Source organism: Mauremys mutica, chromosome 3 (assembly GCF_020497125.1).
Source record: "Mauremys mutica isolate MM-2020 ecotype Southern chromosome 3, ASM2049712v1, whole genome shotgun sequence".
Lineage (NCBI taxonomy): Eukaryota > Metazoa > Chordata > Testudines > Geoemydidae > Mauremys > Mauremys mutica.
Genome location: NC_059074.1, coordinates 49,233,816 through 49,252,220, shown reverse-complemented (window position 1 = coordinate 49,252,220; position 18,405 = coordinate 49,233,816). Strand labels below are relative to the sequence as shown.

At 42.8% G+C, this 18,405-nt stretch overlaps 1 protein-coding gene across 1 annotated transcript in view; it reads right to left on the bottom strand.

The window, feature by feature from the left end:
• PRIM2 (DNA primase subunit 2) overlaps positions 1–18,405 on the bottom strand; it is a 271,221-nt gene that overhangs the window by 245,911 nt on the left and 6,905 nt on the right. The window contains exon 5 of the mRNA XM_045008402.1: positions 8,808–8,928. Within this exon, the coding sequence (XP_044864337.1) occupies positions 8,808–8,928 (121 nt within the window). The remainder of the gene's footprint in view (positions 1–8,807; positions 8,929–18,405) is intronic.

Genomic DNA, 18,405 nt, shown 5'->3' with positions numbered 1-18,405 from the left:
GCCTCTTGAGAATGATTACAAAAGAAAGTTCCATTGTCTTATTAATAGTTTTTTCCCCATAGCTGTCTCAAAGATAAAGGGTTTACAAGAAAGAGCAGGTGTGCATAATGTTAGCTCTCAAAGGCTCCTATCAGGATCAGGGCTCCATCATATGAGATGGTATACAAACACAGGAAAAAGACAGTCCCTGCTCAGCGAGCTTAACATTTATGGCTTGGCTACACTTACAAGTTAGAGCGCATTAAAGCAGCCGCAGGCGCCCTAACTCTCGACCTGTCCATACTGGCAAGGCACTTAGAGCGCCTGGACTCCTGGTAATCCACCTCCATGAGAAGCCAAACATTCCAGCATCAGTGTGAACGAGGTGTTGCATTACTGCGCTTTGATAGGCCTCCGGAAACATCCCATAATCCCCTTAAGTCAAGTGGCCACTCTTGTCATTGTTTTGGAATCGGCTGTAGAAATGGGGATATCCCTTTTCAAAGCTCCATTTCTGACAACTGGGCACGCTTATCTGCTCCAGGACAAAGCAAGCCATTAGTGTGGAATGTTGCTTGCTGTGAACGTGTGTGAGAGAGAGGCGTGGTGGGGGGTCTGAACTTACAAGACAGCATGCTGACACACTCTCAGCACCCCAAAAACCCACTCTCTCCCCCACACACACACACACCACACTCCCTGTCACACTCCACCACCACCACCACCCCGCATTTGAAAAGCATGTTGCAGCCACTTGAACGCTGGGATAGCTACCACAATGCAGTGCTCTTTGTGGCATTGCAAGAGCTGCTAATGTGGACACGCCAGAGAGCTTCCAGCTAAGAGTGTAAACACTCGGCAGCGTTTTCCCTGCTGTGGTCTCTGAAGGCTGGTTTAACTCCCTGCGCCCTATATCTGCAAGTGTAGCCATGCCCTTAGGTATACATGGCGCAAACAACAAAGGTAGAGAAATCAGGACAAGAGGATGAGGGTACAAAAAGCAGTCACATAGATATTCTATCTTCTACTGTACATGACTTGTGGGTCAAAAATAGATACAAGTTGTAAAATATATCTAAATATTCCCCCTATTTTTATCCTTTAGAAAACTGCTTTCTCTACAAACCCATTAAAACAGAATTCATGGTCATTTCCAGCCTTACAAAAAGGCATTCAAAAGTCCTTTCTCCCACAAACACATTGGTATCAAACATGATAAACCTACAACAATTATGTAGATATGTATTCAACGAAATATTTAAAAATCAATACTTTTATAAATTATACTTTAATACAGGGGCACTGCTTACTTAAAGAGGATGTTGATAGCTGGTAATCCTTGGGAAGTCAGCCTTGATATGTATGATGAATAAATGTTTTCAGTCCAAGTCATCATCAGTTGTTGTCTCCATCTAGTGCACCACTGCCAGACACGCTGTCACACTGCTTCTCATTCACACCACTTCTGCACATTTCCATAAGAGGCAGGATGCTGAACAAACATTTGCAAGGTGCTGGGCATTTGTTCAGCTGAAGGATTGATTTGGGAGCACGTGGTATTTCACAAAACACAGGTGTGATCAGTCCATCCTCCAAGACCCACCCATGCCCAAGCAGAGAGGGAAGTTCTGGATGTACTCAATCATTGAGAGACATTCCATTGTGTGATAATTTGCCCTCTTGGTAGCAGGTATAAATGTACCCCTTGTTGGTGGCAATTTTTCTCCATTTGTCTGCTTCTTGGAAAAACATCCACTAACATAACTCTGCAAGCATCATAATGCTAGCCTTTAAATGGTAAACTTGGCATATGAATGCAACCAGTGCATTCATGACCTCATCAGTGACCGTTTCAGCCATTTCAAGTACCTTCAGAGCAAGAAGAGTCTTCAGCTGTGTTCTCTGTCACCTGCGCACTTGCATGGCCACCCAGGAGAAATTCAAATGCCACCTAGCTGATTAGCAGAGCGCGCACAGCAAGAAGCATGTGTTCAGGTGCACCTCCCTCCGCATTGCTCAGTCCTGCAGCTGCTCCCAGGACCCATCTACTGGCTGTGCGAGGGAGGAGAGAGAAGGAGGGTGCTAATTTCAGGGTGTCCCCCTCACTTCACCCCGTACCCCATCTCTGCAGAGTAGGGGTCACAGCCTGGCTCAGGACTCAGAGCTGCTGTGGTGAACATGGCTTTCTTAAAGAGACAGCACACTGTTTTTGAGATTTCCCCAGCAGCCAGCTTACACAGTCTCTGTCTCTCACACACACACACACACACACAGGCACAGTCTCTGTGTGTCTGTCTCTCTCTCTCTCTCTTTCACACACACACTCACTCTTTCGCTCTCTCCTCCCAACACTTACTTGTATTATTGTTGTTGTCACTTCTTGGTATTTCCTGCAATGCACGTATATTCTCTGTAATTTTATTTTTTTCAAAGTGTGTTATTTTAGTGTTTTGACTAGACTATGCATTTCATAATTTTTATTTCTCTTACTACTCAAAGAATTTAATTTAAATGTGAGTTCTAAAATACCTAACCTGTCCTGGCTGGAGTAATTATCCCTATGGTAAGTTTTTAAAAATATATATTATATCTAGGTTTTTTGTTTCTATTAATGGCACATATCTGCACATACTTCGGTGCACATAAAATTTATTCCGCACATGGGTGGAAAAAATTAGAGGGAACATTGGTCTTCAGAGGCTGAATCAAATGATTTCCAGTATAAATTTGGTATTTCCAGCCAATCTTCCAGTAGTGTCACGTCCTGACAGGGCAAGAAAACTTGGCCGTGAAGGCTAGTCTGAGTGATAGGAATATACAATAGTTATGCTCCCCAGCAGCAGGCTCAAAACCAGAATCTTGCTAAAGAACTGGGTAGCATCTCACAGAGAGCACTAGAACATGTGTGTCTTGGGCAAAAATCTGGAGTGTAGTAGCACCTCTTACTCTGGCATGGAAGGTATGCAAGATAATTTTACTGTTAGCCTCTTCATGGGAACTATGAAGAAACTCCACTGAACAATGCAAGGCAACAACTTCATTACACCATGTGACAATCAAATTCTTCTAGCCATTCTTCACCCGCTGGAGTGTTTTTCCTGCAAAACACACGGTTAACTCATCCTTCATGAGAGTATGAGACAGTAGCTTTTTCACTGCAACCTTTGGAGATGTTTGTGGAGTTTATGAATTTGTATTGAGCAGGTGCAATACCAGGAAGTCTCTTGATTCTGGTAATATTTTTAACTGATTCCTCTACACAGGTGTCAAACATGAGGTGAACTTTGTATTTTCTCTGTAACCTCATAATGAAGTGCTCAGCCAAATCTCAGCAGGTGTTAACAGTTTCTGGTTTGCTGAGAGCTTGTCAGTAGGTGCTGGTTTAGGAAGACCATGCAAGATGTGCATTAGTTTGCTTGTTTTTTTGCCTGGCACATATGCATTATTCCAGGGGTGGCCAACCTGAGCCTGAAAAGGAGCCAGAATTTACCAAAATACATTGCCAAAGAGCCACAGTAACACATCAGTAGCCCCCCACCCCCGTCAGCTCTCCTCCCACCCCGTGTCTCCCACCCGCCAGCAGCACCACTGATCAGCACCTAACCCTCCATCCCTGTGCCTCCCGCCCGCCACGATCAGCTGTTTTGTGTTGTGCAGGAGGTTCGGGGGAGGGGGGAGAGGAGGAGCAAGGGTGCGGCAGACTCAGGGGAAGGGGCAGGAGCCTTGGGGGAAGGTGTAGAGTGGGACTGGAGCCTGAGACAGAGCCAAGGGTTGATCAGTGAGTACCCTGTTGCACACTGGAAAGTTGGCGCCTCTGCAAGGAGCCACATATTAACGTCTGAAGAGCCGCATGTGGCTCCGGAGCCACAGGTTGGCCACCCCTGCATTATTCCATCACATCAGAATATTAATCATGGTACCATGGAGAACTATGCTAGACTATGGGAAAGTACAAGATCAAGAGCACACAGATCTGGACACAACCAGAAGACATGCAAAAAACAACCATATGCAGTTAGTGCTGTACTAGTCACTGCCATCTTCACTCTAACTTTCTTCTTTGCATTAGAGCACAGCTTCAGTCTGTTTTGTTTTTTTTTAATTGGAGACCATAAATTGATGGAACCTTGATAATTTCTTTGGATTTTAAAGGCTTCCTACAAGTCATAACCCAAAGTAATCACTTGACTGACATCTTTAGCTACCACATCACTGAAGATTCCTTTTTATCATATTAATGAGCTCTGCAAATAGGATGTAATGTGAGTGAGCTCATCCTGTAGCTTTAAAATTGCCCCTTCTTGTTCTGTGCATGATCTAATAAAGTACTGTCAGCCAAGAGCCACAATTTAACTTTATGTGGGTTGGATGTTTACTTATACTGTTACACAGGCATGTCAAATAGATATTAAAAAAATGTGAAGATCAATATTTATCTATATAATTGTTCTAGGTTTAACATGTCTGGTACCACTGTGTTTGTGGGTAAAGGGGCTTTTCAAATGATACCCAGCTGAATCCATTTCCAACAAAATTATCAATATTACCAGCAACCGGAAGACCTGGGAGCCAGGGGATGGGTCCCCAGCCATGCTGCAAAGGGGGACATCACTGACATTGAAGGCCATAGATTTTTAAAAATCAAATGATATTTCTCCTTATCTTTCAGTCATTAACTTGCCCACAGAATTCCACATGCTCCCAGACTGCAAGCAGAGTAGACATGTCAGAACCTTAGCGTATATACCCTACAGGGCTCACTACATGCCCAAGCAGTGCCTCCCACATCTACATTGCTATTTTTAGCTATGTAGTGTGCTGCTGCCTCCCTTCTGCCGGAGCCCCTTCCTTGCCACAGTGAAAGGCCCCAGCAGAGGGGAAAGGCTCTGGTAGTGGGAGAAGTAGCGGCACACTACACTGCTGCTGGAGCCTTTCCCCACTGAGGCTTTCTCAACACATGAGCTATGCACCACAGTATGGATGCAGCCTGCTTTTCATTGTGATATGTAGCTACATGTACCCTACATGAGCCGCCAGTGTAGACAAGACCTAAGATATCCAATAATCAGTGCTTAAGTTCTGAGACAGTTATTCTTTATCTTTCTCTACAATAAAGCTACCTAAGAGCATGGAAAACTTTTCGGAATAAGTTGCTGTGTATCCAATGGGCCCACAGCTGTGGCATACTGAACCTAAGTTACACTGCAAGACTTCTGGATCCTGCAGCACTCTGGTGTGGCAGTGTGGATAGCCTGCTGAAGCTTAATTTTAAAATGTAGATTTTTTTAAATGAAATAGGATTGTATGTTTCAATATCACTGCAATGATCCATGTTATACACTGATAATAAATTCCATTTTACACTGCCCCAACATTTCCAGTTTTTAATATGCCAATGATTTGACAACACAGCTGCACTATGTCTGGGGCAAAGTTAGGAGGTTTTTGGCACCAGGGGATGCACAGGAAATAGTTTAGAATTGTGGAATAGAAATATTAAATGGATGTTTCTACTAAAATAGTCATCAAGTGAAATATCTAACAAGGCTGGTACTCAAATTGTCATCTTTAAATTTCAGTTAAAAACTCATTAAGACAAATAGAACAGTTCACAACACAGAGCTATTTTATCATGCTCTCTGCAGACTCAAACACAACAATGCTTTGGTTTATGGAGTTAACAGTTTAAAATGTTTTCACCATCACCACAAGCATTAGAAACTTTCTAAATGCAAGCTTGGATTCCAGTTCTAGAGCAAAGGGGATTTGATGGTCATGAAATAACAGAATCCACAGAGCTTTATATACCCCTTTTTTATTTTTATTTTCCAGTGGCATGTTGGGGGCGGGGGGAGACTCAGGAAGTACAATAATAATAAATGGTTTTGTCATAGTTCCTAGTTTAACTGCATCTCTGACCCCTTCATGGTCTCCTTGAGAGCACTCCACTTAGGTTTCAGGCCACCAGATGTCACCTTTCTCAAGGCAGAATCCTGTGATTCTCTCCCTCTGGACCAGGGTCTCAGGCTGTAGTCCCAACCAATTTACTGTGATCACCTCAGCATCTCTGACTTCAGCTGAGCACCCACACTTCTGTTCTCTCGGGGGCAATGACAGGGTTAACCAGTGACCAACTAGCTTTCATAAAGAAAAGTACTCTTTCTTCAGAACAAAAGCATTATAGAAAACACATTTTTAAAATAGCTTAAAAGCAAATTTAGCTTTCCTGGTGGTCACCATCTTCCACATGGAGTCTCAGATAGGTCTAAATTACTTCAGGTTCTCCCACAGAGACCAATTCTGCTGGATATAGTTTCATGCCTGCCAGTTATTAGATGGAATGAGTGACTCTCTCCTCAGGTCAGGGCTGTTATATTTTACACAGTTTCAAGTCATTTGCCTGCCAAGGCCTTTGAACAAGGATAAACCAGTCGCACTCACTGACGTGTCAAATATATAACAGAATACACATACCACGTGTGCTCACATTAAATCCCAGAATTCCTTCTTCCTGTCACCATAATCATGGAATAAATGAGGGATCGGCAACCTTTGGCACACGGCCCATCAGGGAAATACGCTGGCGGGCCGGAACGGTTTGTTTACCTGCAGTGTCGGCAGGTTCGGCCAATAACAGCTCTCACTGGCCGCAGTTTGCTGCTCCAGGCCAATGGGGGCTGCAGGAAGCGGCAGGGGCTGAGGGATGTGCTGGCTGCTGCTTCCCGGTGCCCCCATTGGCCTGGAATGGCAAACCGCGGTCATTGGGAGCTGCGATCAGCTGAACATTATGTAGGGATATTAAAGAAGGTACTAACAGTGATTCCCCCAAGTGACAGTGACCCCCCCAGGTTAACCAAGTACAAAAATCCCCCCAGGTTCACCAAGTACAAAAATCTTTTAAGTTCTTATGTTAAAACTTGTAAGCTCCTGTCTGCAGAAAACACTGATTGTATCTGTCCTGTGAAAGATACTCTATTACTATGTAAAATTTACAAACAAGTTAATTGACTTTGTTCTTGAAGTAAATACTATGCTAGCCTTAAGCTGTAATTGATACAATGTAAACAAACAGACTCCCACCCTCTGTGATTACAGGGCCAGGAATCTCATAGGAATTAACACACACCCCAAAAGTGGTGGAGACAGTAAATTAAAATATGGTTAAGATATGGAATGTATGTTGATGAATGTTTGATGTACGTGAATGGTAAGGGAGGTGCCAGCCTGGAAAGGATCCATCGGCCGAAGAATGTGTCAAGTGGACCACCAGACAAAACCCCGGAGGGTAAACTGGGATCCACCGCAAACACCTGGAAAGAATGTGCCACTTTAAACAGTGTGGAGCCACCAGGAATGTGCCATCTGCTAATTGAGCCAACAATAGCAGGATGAAACGGTTCCCACAGACTAACAGGAATTAATTCCTATAAAAATGGACTCTAAAAACTGAAAACTTTGAGTCCCTGGTTCTGCTGCCAACCTCCAGGAGCATCAGGTGCATCTGATACAGACTCAGCTCCATCCTCATGACCAAGATACCTGGCCAGTAACTTGGCATGAGCAACTTCTAGGCTGGTAACTATAACGCCTATACAGAACCTGAATGATTGTGTGAATGAATATTATATATGTGTGTGTGTATAAGGAATAGGTAGTGATAGGAATAAGTAGTAAAACAATGTTGTTTGCTTTTATCTTTTGCCTTATTATTATATTTACAATAAAATGTGGCATCTTTGCCTTATCCCTCTTAATAAGATCCTGCTGGTTTTTATTATATTGGTATAACACTGCGGACGCTGCACGTAAACAAACCGTCCCGGCCCGCCAGCAGATTTCCCTGATGGGCCACATGCCAAAGGTTGCCGATCCCTGGAATAGATGGCCCAGCTATGGATTAAGTTCTATTCTATATAGGTTTGTAGCTCACTTATCTCCACAGCTGTAATAAATATCCCATTAGTTATCTTTTAAATACTGTGAACACAGTTACATTTTGAATCTTTTCATAATCTTCTCAATTTCTGAATTCATTGAGTAGTACACCGTACAAGTCTCCAGAGCACACTGACTGTATCTTGGATACTACAAAAAGAAACAGACACCTCAGAAACAACTGGCTCTGTTGTCTCAGCAGCAGGCTGGAATATGCTCTACCAACAATAGTTATGAAGAGACAAAATTCTGTACTCTCTTAAAGAATATTCACCAATTCCAGCCAATAGTCTGTCCTATGTTAGGATCAAATGACCAAGTCAGCTCCCAAAAATTTACTCCCATTGTGGTCCCTAAAAATGCGTTTATACAAATCAACAGTTTCTCTTTAATATCCTCAGTCTATGATTCAGCATTTCTGATGTACATTTACAGAAAGAGAAACAGCCTGGTATAAGCCAGATCTCCACTGAAGGACAACTGAGCGGTATATACACAAGTCCCATTTGGAGACCATAGCCAACCTTCCAAAGCTCTAGTTGTATAACAATACCACTACTTCCAAAGCTCTAGTTGTATACCAATACCTAAAAGTACTTTGTGAACAATGTTCTCTCAATAACAGTATTATAGCCTTTGTTACAAATGAGATTTAAAGTGATATTCCATTTGTGATCCAGTCAAGCACAAAACTACAATACAATGCATAAAGAATTGTCATTTTATGGCACATACTCAATAGTTTCAGTAGTTCTGAGAACTTTTCTTTCCTTTATGAGAGCTTATAAAACTTTTATAATAGAACATTTAAACATCAATGAAAAAGTTCGAGAAAATGTCAGAGTAAGATACATTGCAGAACCACCAAAAAAACTACAAAACAATGTACTTACAGCTCCATATGACAAATTAACATATTTGAGGAATTTCTCGACCAAATCACCAGTTAGCTCGTTAAACCGATATCGAAAAAGGTCCATTTCTTGTTGAATGAACCATCGTCTGAGATCCTCACTGCAGGTAACAAACAAACAAAAAATCAGATACAACTAATGCACTATGTTTAAGACTAAATATACACAGGACCATTGTCATAAACAGATAGTTAAGGGTTAAGGTCTCTTTTACCTGTAAAGGGTTAACAAGCTCAGTAAACCTGACGGACACCTGACCAGAGGACCAATCAAGGGACAAGATAATTTCAAATCTCTGTGGAGGGAAGTCTTTGTTTGTGTTCTTCGTTTTGGGGGTTGTTCTCTCTTGGGATTAAGAGAGGCCAGACGTACATCCAGGCTCTCCAAGCTTCCTGAAATATTTCCTTCTATTCAGTATAGTGAGTATTAGCAAGGTGGATTAGTTTTGTGATTAATTTCTGTATTTGCAAATGTGTGTTTGCTGGAGAAATATCTTTATTTCTGTTTGCTGTTACTTTTGATTATTCTGAGAAAGGGGGTGGGGGGGAAGTCCCTCTAGGGTTATAAGCTAGACCCTGTAATATTTTTTCATCCTGGTGTTACAGAGATAGTGTTACTTTCTCTCTTTCTTTTAATAAAATCTTTCCTTTTAAGAACCTGATTGATTTCTTCCCTTGTTTGGAACCTCAGGGGAAGAGGAGGGGGGGAAAGTGAATCCCTCTTTGTTTTGATTCAGAAGTTTGAATCAAGGTGATCTCTCCCGACGGCTAAGGGAGGGGGAGGTGGGGGGATGGGCTATTTCCCTTTGTGTTAAGATCCAAGGAGTTTGGATCGGTGCTCCCCGGGAAAGTTTTGGGGGAACAGAGAGTGTGCTAGACACTGGAATTTCTAGCTGGTGGCAGCCTTACCAGATCTAAACTAGGATTTAGTTTAGAGGAGCCCATGCAGGTCCCCATCTTGTGGACACTGAAGTTCCAAGTGGGAAATAAACCTATGACAACCATCAATGTGATACTATTAATGCAAGATACATTCAGCCTCACCCTTCTAGAAACAATGTTCTGCAGGTGTCAAGATAGGTCTTTTATTCTTACAGGGAAAAGGGGGGTTTATCTATGGTTTTGAAATAACAAGATTAACTAACTGTATATTATAGAGATTTGTATTTACAGCAGAACAAAAATCCCTCAGCTTTAATGGTCAAAAGATCCCATTCAGACTCCAAATTAGCATAACATTAGCATGTGGACAAGGGGTATCCAGTGGATATAATGTACTTACAATTTCAGAAAGCATTTGACAAGGTCCCTCACCAAATGCTCTTAAGCAAAGTAAGCTGCCATAAGATAAGAGGGAAGGTCCTCTCATGGATCAGTATCTTGATCAAGGGGAGCTGAGGCAGGAATAAATGGTCAGGTTTTATAATGGAGAGAGGTAAATAGTGGTGTCCCACAAGTGTCTGAACTGGGACTAGTGTTATTCAACATATTCATAAATGATCTGGAAAAGGGGTAAACAGTGAGGTGGCAAAATTTGTAGATGATACAAAACTACTCAAGAGAGTGAAGTCCAAAGCAGACTGCGAAGAGCTACAAAAGGATCTCACAAAACTGGGTGACTGGGCAACAAAATAGCAGATGAAATTCAATGTTGATAAATGCAAAGTAATGCACATTGGAAAACATAATCCCAACTATACATACAAAATGATGGGATCTAAATTAGCTGTTATCACTCAAGAAAGAGATCTTGGAGTCACTGTGGATAGTTCTCTGTAAACATCCACTCAATGTGCAGCAGCAGACAAAAAAGCTAACAGAATGTTGGGAATCATTAAGAAAGGGATAGATAATAAGATAGTAAATATCACATTGCTTCTATATAAATCCATGGCACACCCACATCTTAAATACTGCATGCAGATGTGGTCACCCCATCTCAAAAAAGACATACCGGAATTGGAAAAGGTTCAGAAAAGGGCAACAAAAAATGATTAGGGGTATGGAACAGCTTCCGTATGAGGAGAAATTGATAAGACTGGGACTTTTCAGCTTGGAAAAGAGATGACCAAGGGGGGATATGATAGAGGTCTATAAAAATCATGACTGGTATGGAGAAAGAGTAAATAAGGAAGTGTTACTTACCCCTTCACATAACACAAGAACAAGGGGTCACCAAATGAAGTTAATAGGCAGCAGGTTTAAAACAGACAAAAGGAAGTATTTCTTTAAACAATGCACAGTCAACCTGTGGAACTCTTTGCCAAAGGATGTTGTGAAGGCCAAGACTATAACAGAATTAAAAAAAGAACTAGATAAATTCATGAAGGATAGATCCATCAATGGCTATTAGCCGGGATGGTATCCTAGCCTCTGTTTGCCAGAAGCTGGGAATGGGCAGCAGGTGATGGATCACTTGATGATTACTTGTTCTATTCATTCCCTCTGGGGCACCTGGCACTGGTCACTGTTGAAAGACAGGATACTGGGCAGGATGGACCTTTGAGCTGACCCAGTATGCCCATTCTTATGTAACTCTTCAGACAACATGTGAATTTCTAAGGTAATTTGTTTAGAAAAAATAATTTAACTTTTGCAGAGAAAATATTTTAAAGGCTCCTTTTTGAAATGTACTCACTTCTTCAGATTCCTCTAGCTGGACAACAGTCTCTGCAAACTCCAAATACATACATACACACTCACACTCTACAGCTTGGCTGGGCTCTGGGCTCCCCAGAATGGACTATGCTTCAGCCTTCAGTTCTCCATACTAGCCTAAGGGATTTCCTATGCTTATTTGTTTCTAGTTAATGAATAAATCCTACTGTTTGACAACACTATGCGATTGTCACTGCACATGGTTGGTGAGGTGCATTAATCCCTGAAGAGCGAACAAGTCTCCATCAGGAATCTGTCTCAGCTGGACTCCCCGAACAGAGTTCACGGTGTGAAAGAGGGGTGCTGAAGGCCCAGTATAAGGAAGTGGTTAAGCCGCATGTCTTACCCTGGAGGAACAGTGAGATATCTAGGGCAGTGGTTCTCAACCAAGGGTACATGTACCCCTAGCAGTACTCAGAGGTCTTCTAGGGTTACATCAACTCATCTAGATATTTGCCTAGTTTTACAACAGACTACATAAAAAGCACTAGCGAAGTCAGTGCAAACTAAAATGTCATACAGACAATTTATTTATATTGCTTTATATACACTGAAATGTAAATACAATATTTATATTCCAATTGATTTTATAATTATATGGTAGAAATGAGAAAGTATGCAATTTTTCAGTAATAGTGTGCTGTGACACTTTTGTATTTTTATGTCTGATTTTGTAAGCAAGTAGTTTTTAAGTGAGGTGAAACTGGGGGGTACAAAAGACAAATCAGACACCTAAAGGGGTACAGTAGTCTGGAAAGATTGAGAATCGCTACTCTAGGGGATCCTCCTATCAACTGTTCCAAAGCTGGAGGCACAGCAAAGATCCTGTGGATCTGTGACAATAATTTACAAGTGCCCTTGCATACACCTGTAAAATTACATTGAAGGTACTTTTGAAAAGCAACACCAACCCCATGTCAATCAAAAACTATGAACAAGTAACTAACAAACATGACGAGTGTTAAAGAGTGCCCAATGATTGTTCAAAATGCAACTGAAAATATGGGAGTTGCAGGCAGTTTAAGAAGCAATGATGGTTTAGGAAGGGAACAGAGGAACAAAACATGCAGATGGGGAGTCAACTTTTAAATTTAAAAAGCAGAGTGAAAAAAGCAGTTTAAGTTTTCTGTATGGGAATACTACATAATTTAACCAACTCAGCAGCATCCCTACATTAATTCTTAGTGAGAATGGAACAGTCTCTTTCAAATTAGGAAAGTTTTTAGAATATCCTCCCAATTGACAGAAATTGTATTTGAAAAAAACAGAAGCATTTGTTCTGAACCCATACATTAGAACTCAGTCCATTCAAAGTTCTATAATGCTTCCTTGTAAATGTTTCTTAAACGTATAAAACAATTACAAGTGAAGTAATTTTGTAAACATTAAGTCTAGAGTGTCATCAGTGGCTCAAAGTTCATAGTTAAATATGAGAAGCTAGTCATGGAAGAAAATAATTTTGTGTTTGTATTGAGACAGTGCCTAGGAACCCTAATCATAGACCAAAATCCCAGTGTGCTAGTTACTGTACAAACAGAACCAAGGTGGTCCCTGCTCCCAAAGAGCTTATACTTAAAAGTATAAGTCAAAGGACAAACCATGGATACAGTCAGATTGAGGAAACACAAATAACTGATACAATACTGGTCTCAGCACACCAGCTGCACAACCCTTGCCAAGAGTTTGTTTTCCTCCCAGCAAAGGAAACTTAAGGAAGAACTTGAAGCAGCACAGTGGAGATGGCTTTGCTGATGTTTACAGAGAGCTTCTCCCACATGTGAGAAGCATCATAAAAAAACCCACAAAGGTGCCTGTTTGAAAATTTAACTAGTGGGCGATGAAGGATGGCATCATTGGCAGAACGGAGGCAGGAGTCAACATTTTAATAGAACAGGAAAGACGACAGGTAGCATGGAAATACACTATAAAAGGCCTTGAAAGTAAATTCTCATTTGATGCAATGAAGAAAGGGGGCCTGTGGAGGAATACAAGAGGGGTAACATGGTCAAGACGGCAAGCTAGAAAAATTATTGTTGCTGCAGTGTTTTCAATTAATACAAGTGGGGCAAGAGTGCATCTGTCAAGGCCAGAAGAGAGCATGTTGCACTAGTAAAAAGATGAGATGAGAGCTTGGGTGAGAATTTTATCTGTATAGATAGAGAAAGAAGACTGTATCTTTGACATTATGCAGGAAGAATCAGCAAGATTTAGGCACAGACTGGAGGAAAGGAGCTAGAGAGAAAGTCAAAGATGATACGCAGCCTACAGGCCTGACAGGGAGGATGGTGGTATTAGTACTCACAAATAAAGTTGTTGTACATATTTGGAATGAACATAAACTAAAGCCCAGCAGAGAAACAAATACAAAAAAGTGATATTCAATCCTAATAATTTAGCAATGAACCAGAGAAAGAAAAAATAAAAAATGCACATTTTTGCCTCTGGGTGGCACTGTTGAACCACTAAAGAAAAAGCAAGCACACACCACCCTCTACCCCCACAAGTATTTTAGCTATAAACACATCCTCCTTGCAGACAATTAAACTAATTAATTCTGCACAAAATTTGTGATCCAACCTACTTACAAACTTTTTCTGTAACATGGACTCCAAATTTAGCACTAAACAAACAGCAACTATACAATCATTGATCTGTGCCAAGCTTTGCTTCTCTGCCTGATAACATTTACCGTATTGTTCCGAGTATAGGCCGCTCCTGATTATAAGCCGCACCCTTAAAGTTTGGTGCTATTTTTAAGAAAATATACACATTAGTAGAACAGTAAAACAGTATTTTATTTAATGAATAGGAAGACATGTACCAGTATTTTTAACACTTTTAACACGTTTGGTAGTCCTGCTTTTGACGGCATATGTTATATACTCAGAAATATTGAAAACTATTTTGTAGTTATACTGTAAATAAAGAAGGGAAAAGGAATGGACAACAAGGAGACTGATGAGACCAGTTCTCACCCTCTCCCCTGAACAACAATCAACAACATTAGCAAATGTTCTTAAGTCATCCCTCTGAGAAATTTTAGTCACTTTCACTGCCTGTCTCTCCATCAATACCGGTATCTGCTCAGGTTTTCATCACTACTTCCAATGCTTTCTACATCACTCCCACTGTTTTCTTCATCATTCTCCTGATCCACTTCTTTCTGATCTTCCCACAATACATCATCTTCACTACCATCCAATGCATTTGACAGGCAACATTTTTTTAATCCTTTGATGATTGATTCTGAAGATATCATTGCCCACGCAGAAATAATCCACTGACACAGCAAAGCCACTGATGGTTTCTTAATTTTGCCGCTTGGTGTGAGGGCATGATCTCCAGCCACAAGCCATTCAGAATACTGCTACCGTAGATGGTCTTTAAATGGCTTGTTGACAACAACATCAAGCACTTGGAGTTGGGATGTCATACCCCTGGTATTACTACCAGATCTGATTTCAAGGATGCAATCTTACTTTTTACATCAGGTGTTTAAACGTCCTTTAAATGCATCCAATACCAGCATTGCTTTTTTTTGCAAGAAGAGCACCAGGCCTACTCTTCCAAACAACTGATAGCCAATCATTCATCAGCTCCTTGGTCATCCATCCCTTTTCCTGACATCTGACAATTAAGCCTCTTGGAAGGACTTTTCCTTCGGCATAGTTTTCCTTTTAAGTATCACATAAGGTGTCAGCTTATGACCATCAGCTGTAACAGCTAACATTGCTGTGATACGTAATTTTTCATTGCCTGTGGTTCTCAGAAGAATGGATTTTGCTCCTTTTTGATCCACGGTTGTATTACTTGGCATATCAAAGAAAACGGGAGTTTCATCAGCATTTCCAATTTGGCTCAATGGATAGTTGTGCTTTTTCCTGAGCTCTATGACATACCATTGGAATGCAAGCAGCTTTTCACTGAAGTCAACAGGTAGTCTTTGTGCAAGTGTTGTCCTGCGTCTTAGAGAGAGGCCATTTCTGAGCATAAATCTACGGCACCATCCAAGGCTTGCTTTAAATTCATACCTGGGAATTTTTAATTCACTGGCAATTTCTAATGCCTTCAATTGTATGATTTTTCGGATGACAGGCATTCCATTTTTTCTTTGCTCTTGAATGAAGGGAAGCACTGCTGCATCAACTTCACAATACCTGCCTTTCTTAGGCCCTCTGAACGATTTCCTCGTAGAAGCCGAGTTTTCTAGTTTCTTCTGCATCAGCTTCCATCTACGTACATTTTTCTCATCTACGTTTCGTATTTTTGGCAGCTTCTCTATTGCTTGTTTGTTCAGCGTATTTTAAGACTTATCTTAAAGTTTGAATCGTAACTTCGCCTTTTCCCTTGACTGGTTGAATTTCGAATCTCCACATGATCAGCCATATTGGTATTTTAAGTTAGCCCCTGTACAAAAAAAAAAAACAACCTCATCCTCAACTCTCAGCCCCCTCAACCTCTTAGCCCCCTCTCCTTTACACGGCCCTTCCTTACCCTCTTAGCCACCTCCTTATTCTCTCAGCCTACCTCTCCCTCACACAGTGCCCACTACTCACCCTATTAACAACCTCCCCTCAGCCCCCTTCTTCATCACACAACACCCTCCTCACCATATACCGTATCCTCCCGAGATAATACCGGTAAAAGTAAACAAACGCCCTCGACTCCCAAGTCAGCGTGCAGAGCTATGGATACCTCACAGGGACGTAATGCTCCCAAGTCACCATGGGGAGCTACGGATGCCTCACAGGGACATAATGCTCCAAAGTCAGCATGGGGAGCTACGGATGCCTCACAGGGACATCATACTGGTAACTTGAGGGCTTCTCCAGCCAGGGACGGCTCCAGGCACCAGCTGAGCAAACTGGTGCGTGGGGCGGCAGATTCTAAGGGGCGGCATGCCGCTCAATCCTAGGGCGGCACGACTGCTTTTTTTTTTGGTTTTGTTTGCTGCTCTGGCTGCCCTATAGGGTGCGGAGGAGGGGAGCGCCCTGCAGCAAATTCCACAGGGCAGCCCGCGTCCTTCCCTCCCTGACGACCGGAGCAGCGCGGAGCCCTCCCAGAAGACAGCACGGCAATTGGGGCCGTGGGGTGAGCTCCCCGCTGAAGTGCTGGCCGCCCCCCTTTTCTCTCTCCCCCCGCTCCCCCGGGCCGCCTCCCTCGCCCTCCCCACCACTAGACCCGGCGGCCCCGCTGTAGCACAGGGAGTCCCCCTGCACCCTGGGTCTGGCCGCCCTGTAGGGTTTTTTGTTTTGTTTTTTCCCCTGCTTTGCCAGCCGTGCTGTTTTCCCCCTCTTCCCCTCCCTTGCCGCTCCAGCCGTGGGTTTTTTTTCTTTTCTCCCCCCCGCTTTACCGCTCTGGCCGTGCTGCCGGTTTGTTTGTTTTTTTACACCTGCTTTCCCGCTTCAGCTGCACCGTTTTTGTTCCCCGCCGCCGCCTTACTGCTCCCGCTGCACCAAGTTTTTTTGTTGTTGTTTCTCCCCCCCCTTTGCAGTTTCAGCCACGCAGTTTTTCATGGCCCCCCCCACCCTCCTGCTCTAGCCGCACTGGTTTTTTTCCCCTGCTTTGCCGCTCTGGGATTTAAAAGGCTCTGGGCTCCCCGCCGTGGCGGGCAGCCCAGAGCCCTCTGAGTCCCGGCCGCAGCTGGGATTTGAAAGGCTCTGGGCTCCCCGCCGCGGCGGGCAGCCCAGAGCGCTCGGAGTCCCGGCCGCGGCTGGGATTTGAAGGGCTCTGGGCTCCCCGCCGCGGCGGGCAGCCCAGAGCCCTCTGAGACCCCACCGCGGCTGGGATTTAAAAGGCTCTGGGCTCCCCACCGTGGCGGGCAGCCCTGAGCCCTCTGATTCCCCGCCGCGGCTGGGATTTGAAGGGCTCTGATTCCCGGCCGCGGCTGGGATTGAAAGCGCTCTGGGCTCCCCGCCGTGGCGGGCAGCCCAGAGCGCTCTGATTCCCGGCCGCGGCTGGGATTTGAAGTATTTTTATTGTTTTTTTTTCAAGTTCCTGATTATAGGCCGCACCCCTAATTTAAAGACTTAAATTAGGGGGAAAAAGTGTGGCCTATACTCGGGACAATACGGTAATTCAAAAAGTTTTTCCTGTACTATTCACTTCCTGTTCTTATCTATTGAGTAGTGCTAATTTATCAGTGCATGGCAACTTTCATCTCAGACAAGGCTGCATTTCGGGATAGCTCAGTGGTTTGAGAATTGGCCTGATAAACCCAGAGTTGTGAGTTCAATCCTTGTGGGGACCATTTAGGGATCTGGGGCAAAAAATCTGTCTGCAGATTCATCCTGCTTTGAGCAGGGGGTTGGACTAGATGACTCCTGAGGTCCCTTCTAACCCTGGTATTCTATGATTCAACCCTGTACAGCTTGTGTACAAGTTCAGCATCTTTCCATTCAAGAACCATTACAAATTTAAGATGTTTATTTTTCCTTTTTGCATGCAGCGTTGGTCCCAGGATATTACAGAGACAAGGGGGGTAAGGTAATATCTTTTATTGGACCAACTTCTGGGAGGAGGGGAGGAGAACAGAAAAACAGCTCTGTGTAAATTTGAAAGCTTGTCTCTCCCCACAACAGAAGTTGGTCCAATAAAAAAATATCACCTCACCCACCTTCTCTCTTTTTTCTCTTTCACTATTAACCATTAATTATATCTTCTCAAAGGAAGAAACAGAATTTACATAGCCAGTTTCCATCCTAACAAACTTTTCCACAGCAATACCATACTGTTAGCATTTAGCTCAGAACAGCGTGTGTGAAGGTGTGTCACCCTCATGAAGTTACAGAATACTGCAACATGCATGTTTTTTTCCTGAAACAATTCCATTTCCTAGCTTTTACATAGCATTTTTCATTAATAGATCTCAAAGCATTTTACAAAGACTCATCTCCATTTTACAGAAGGTAAAATTGAGG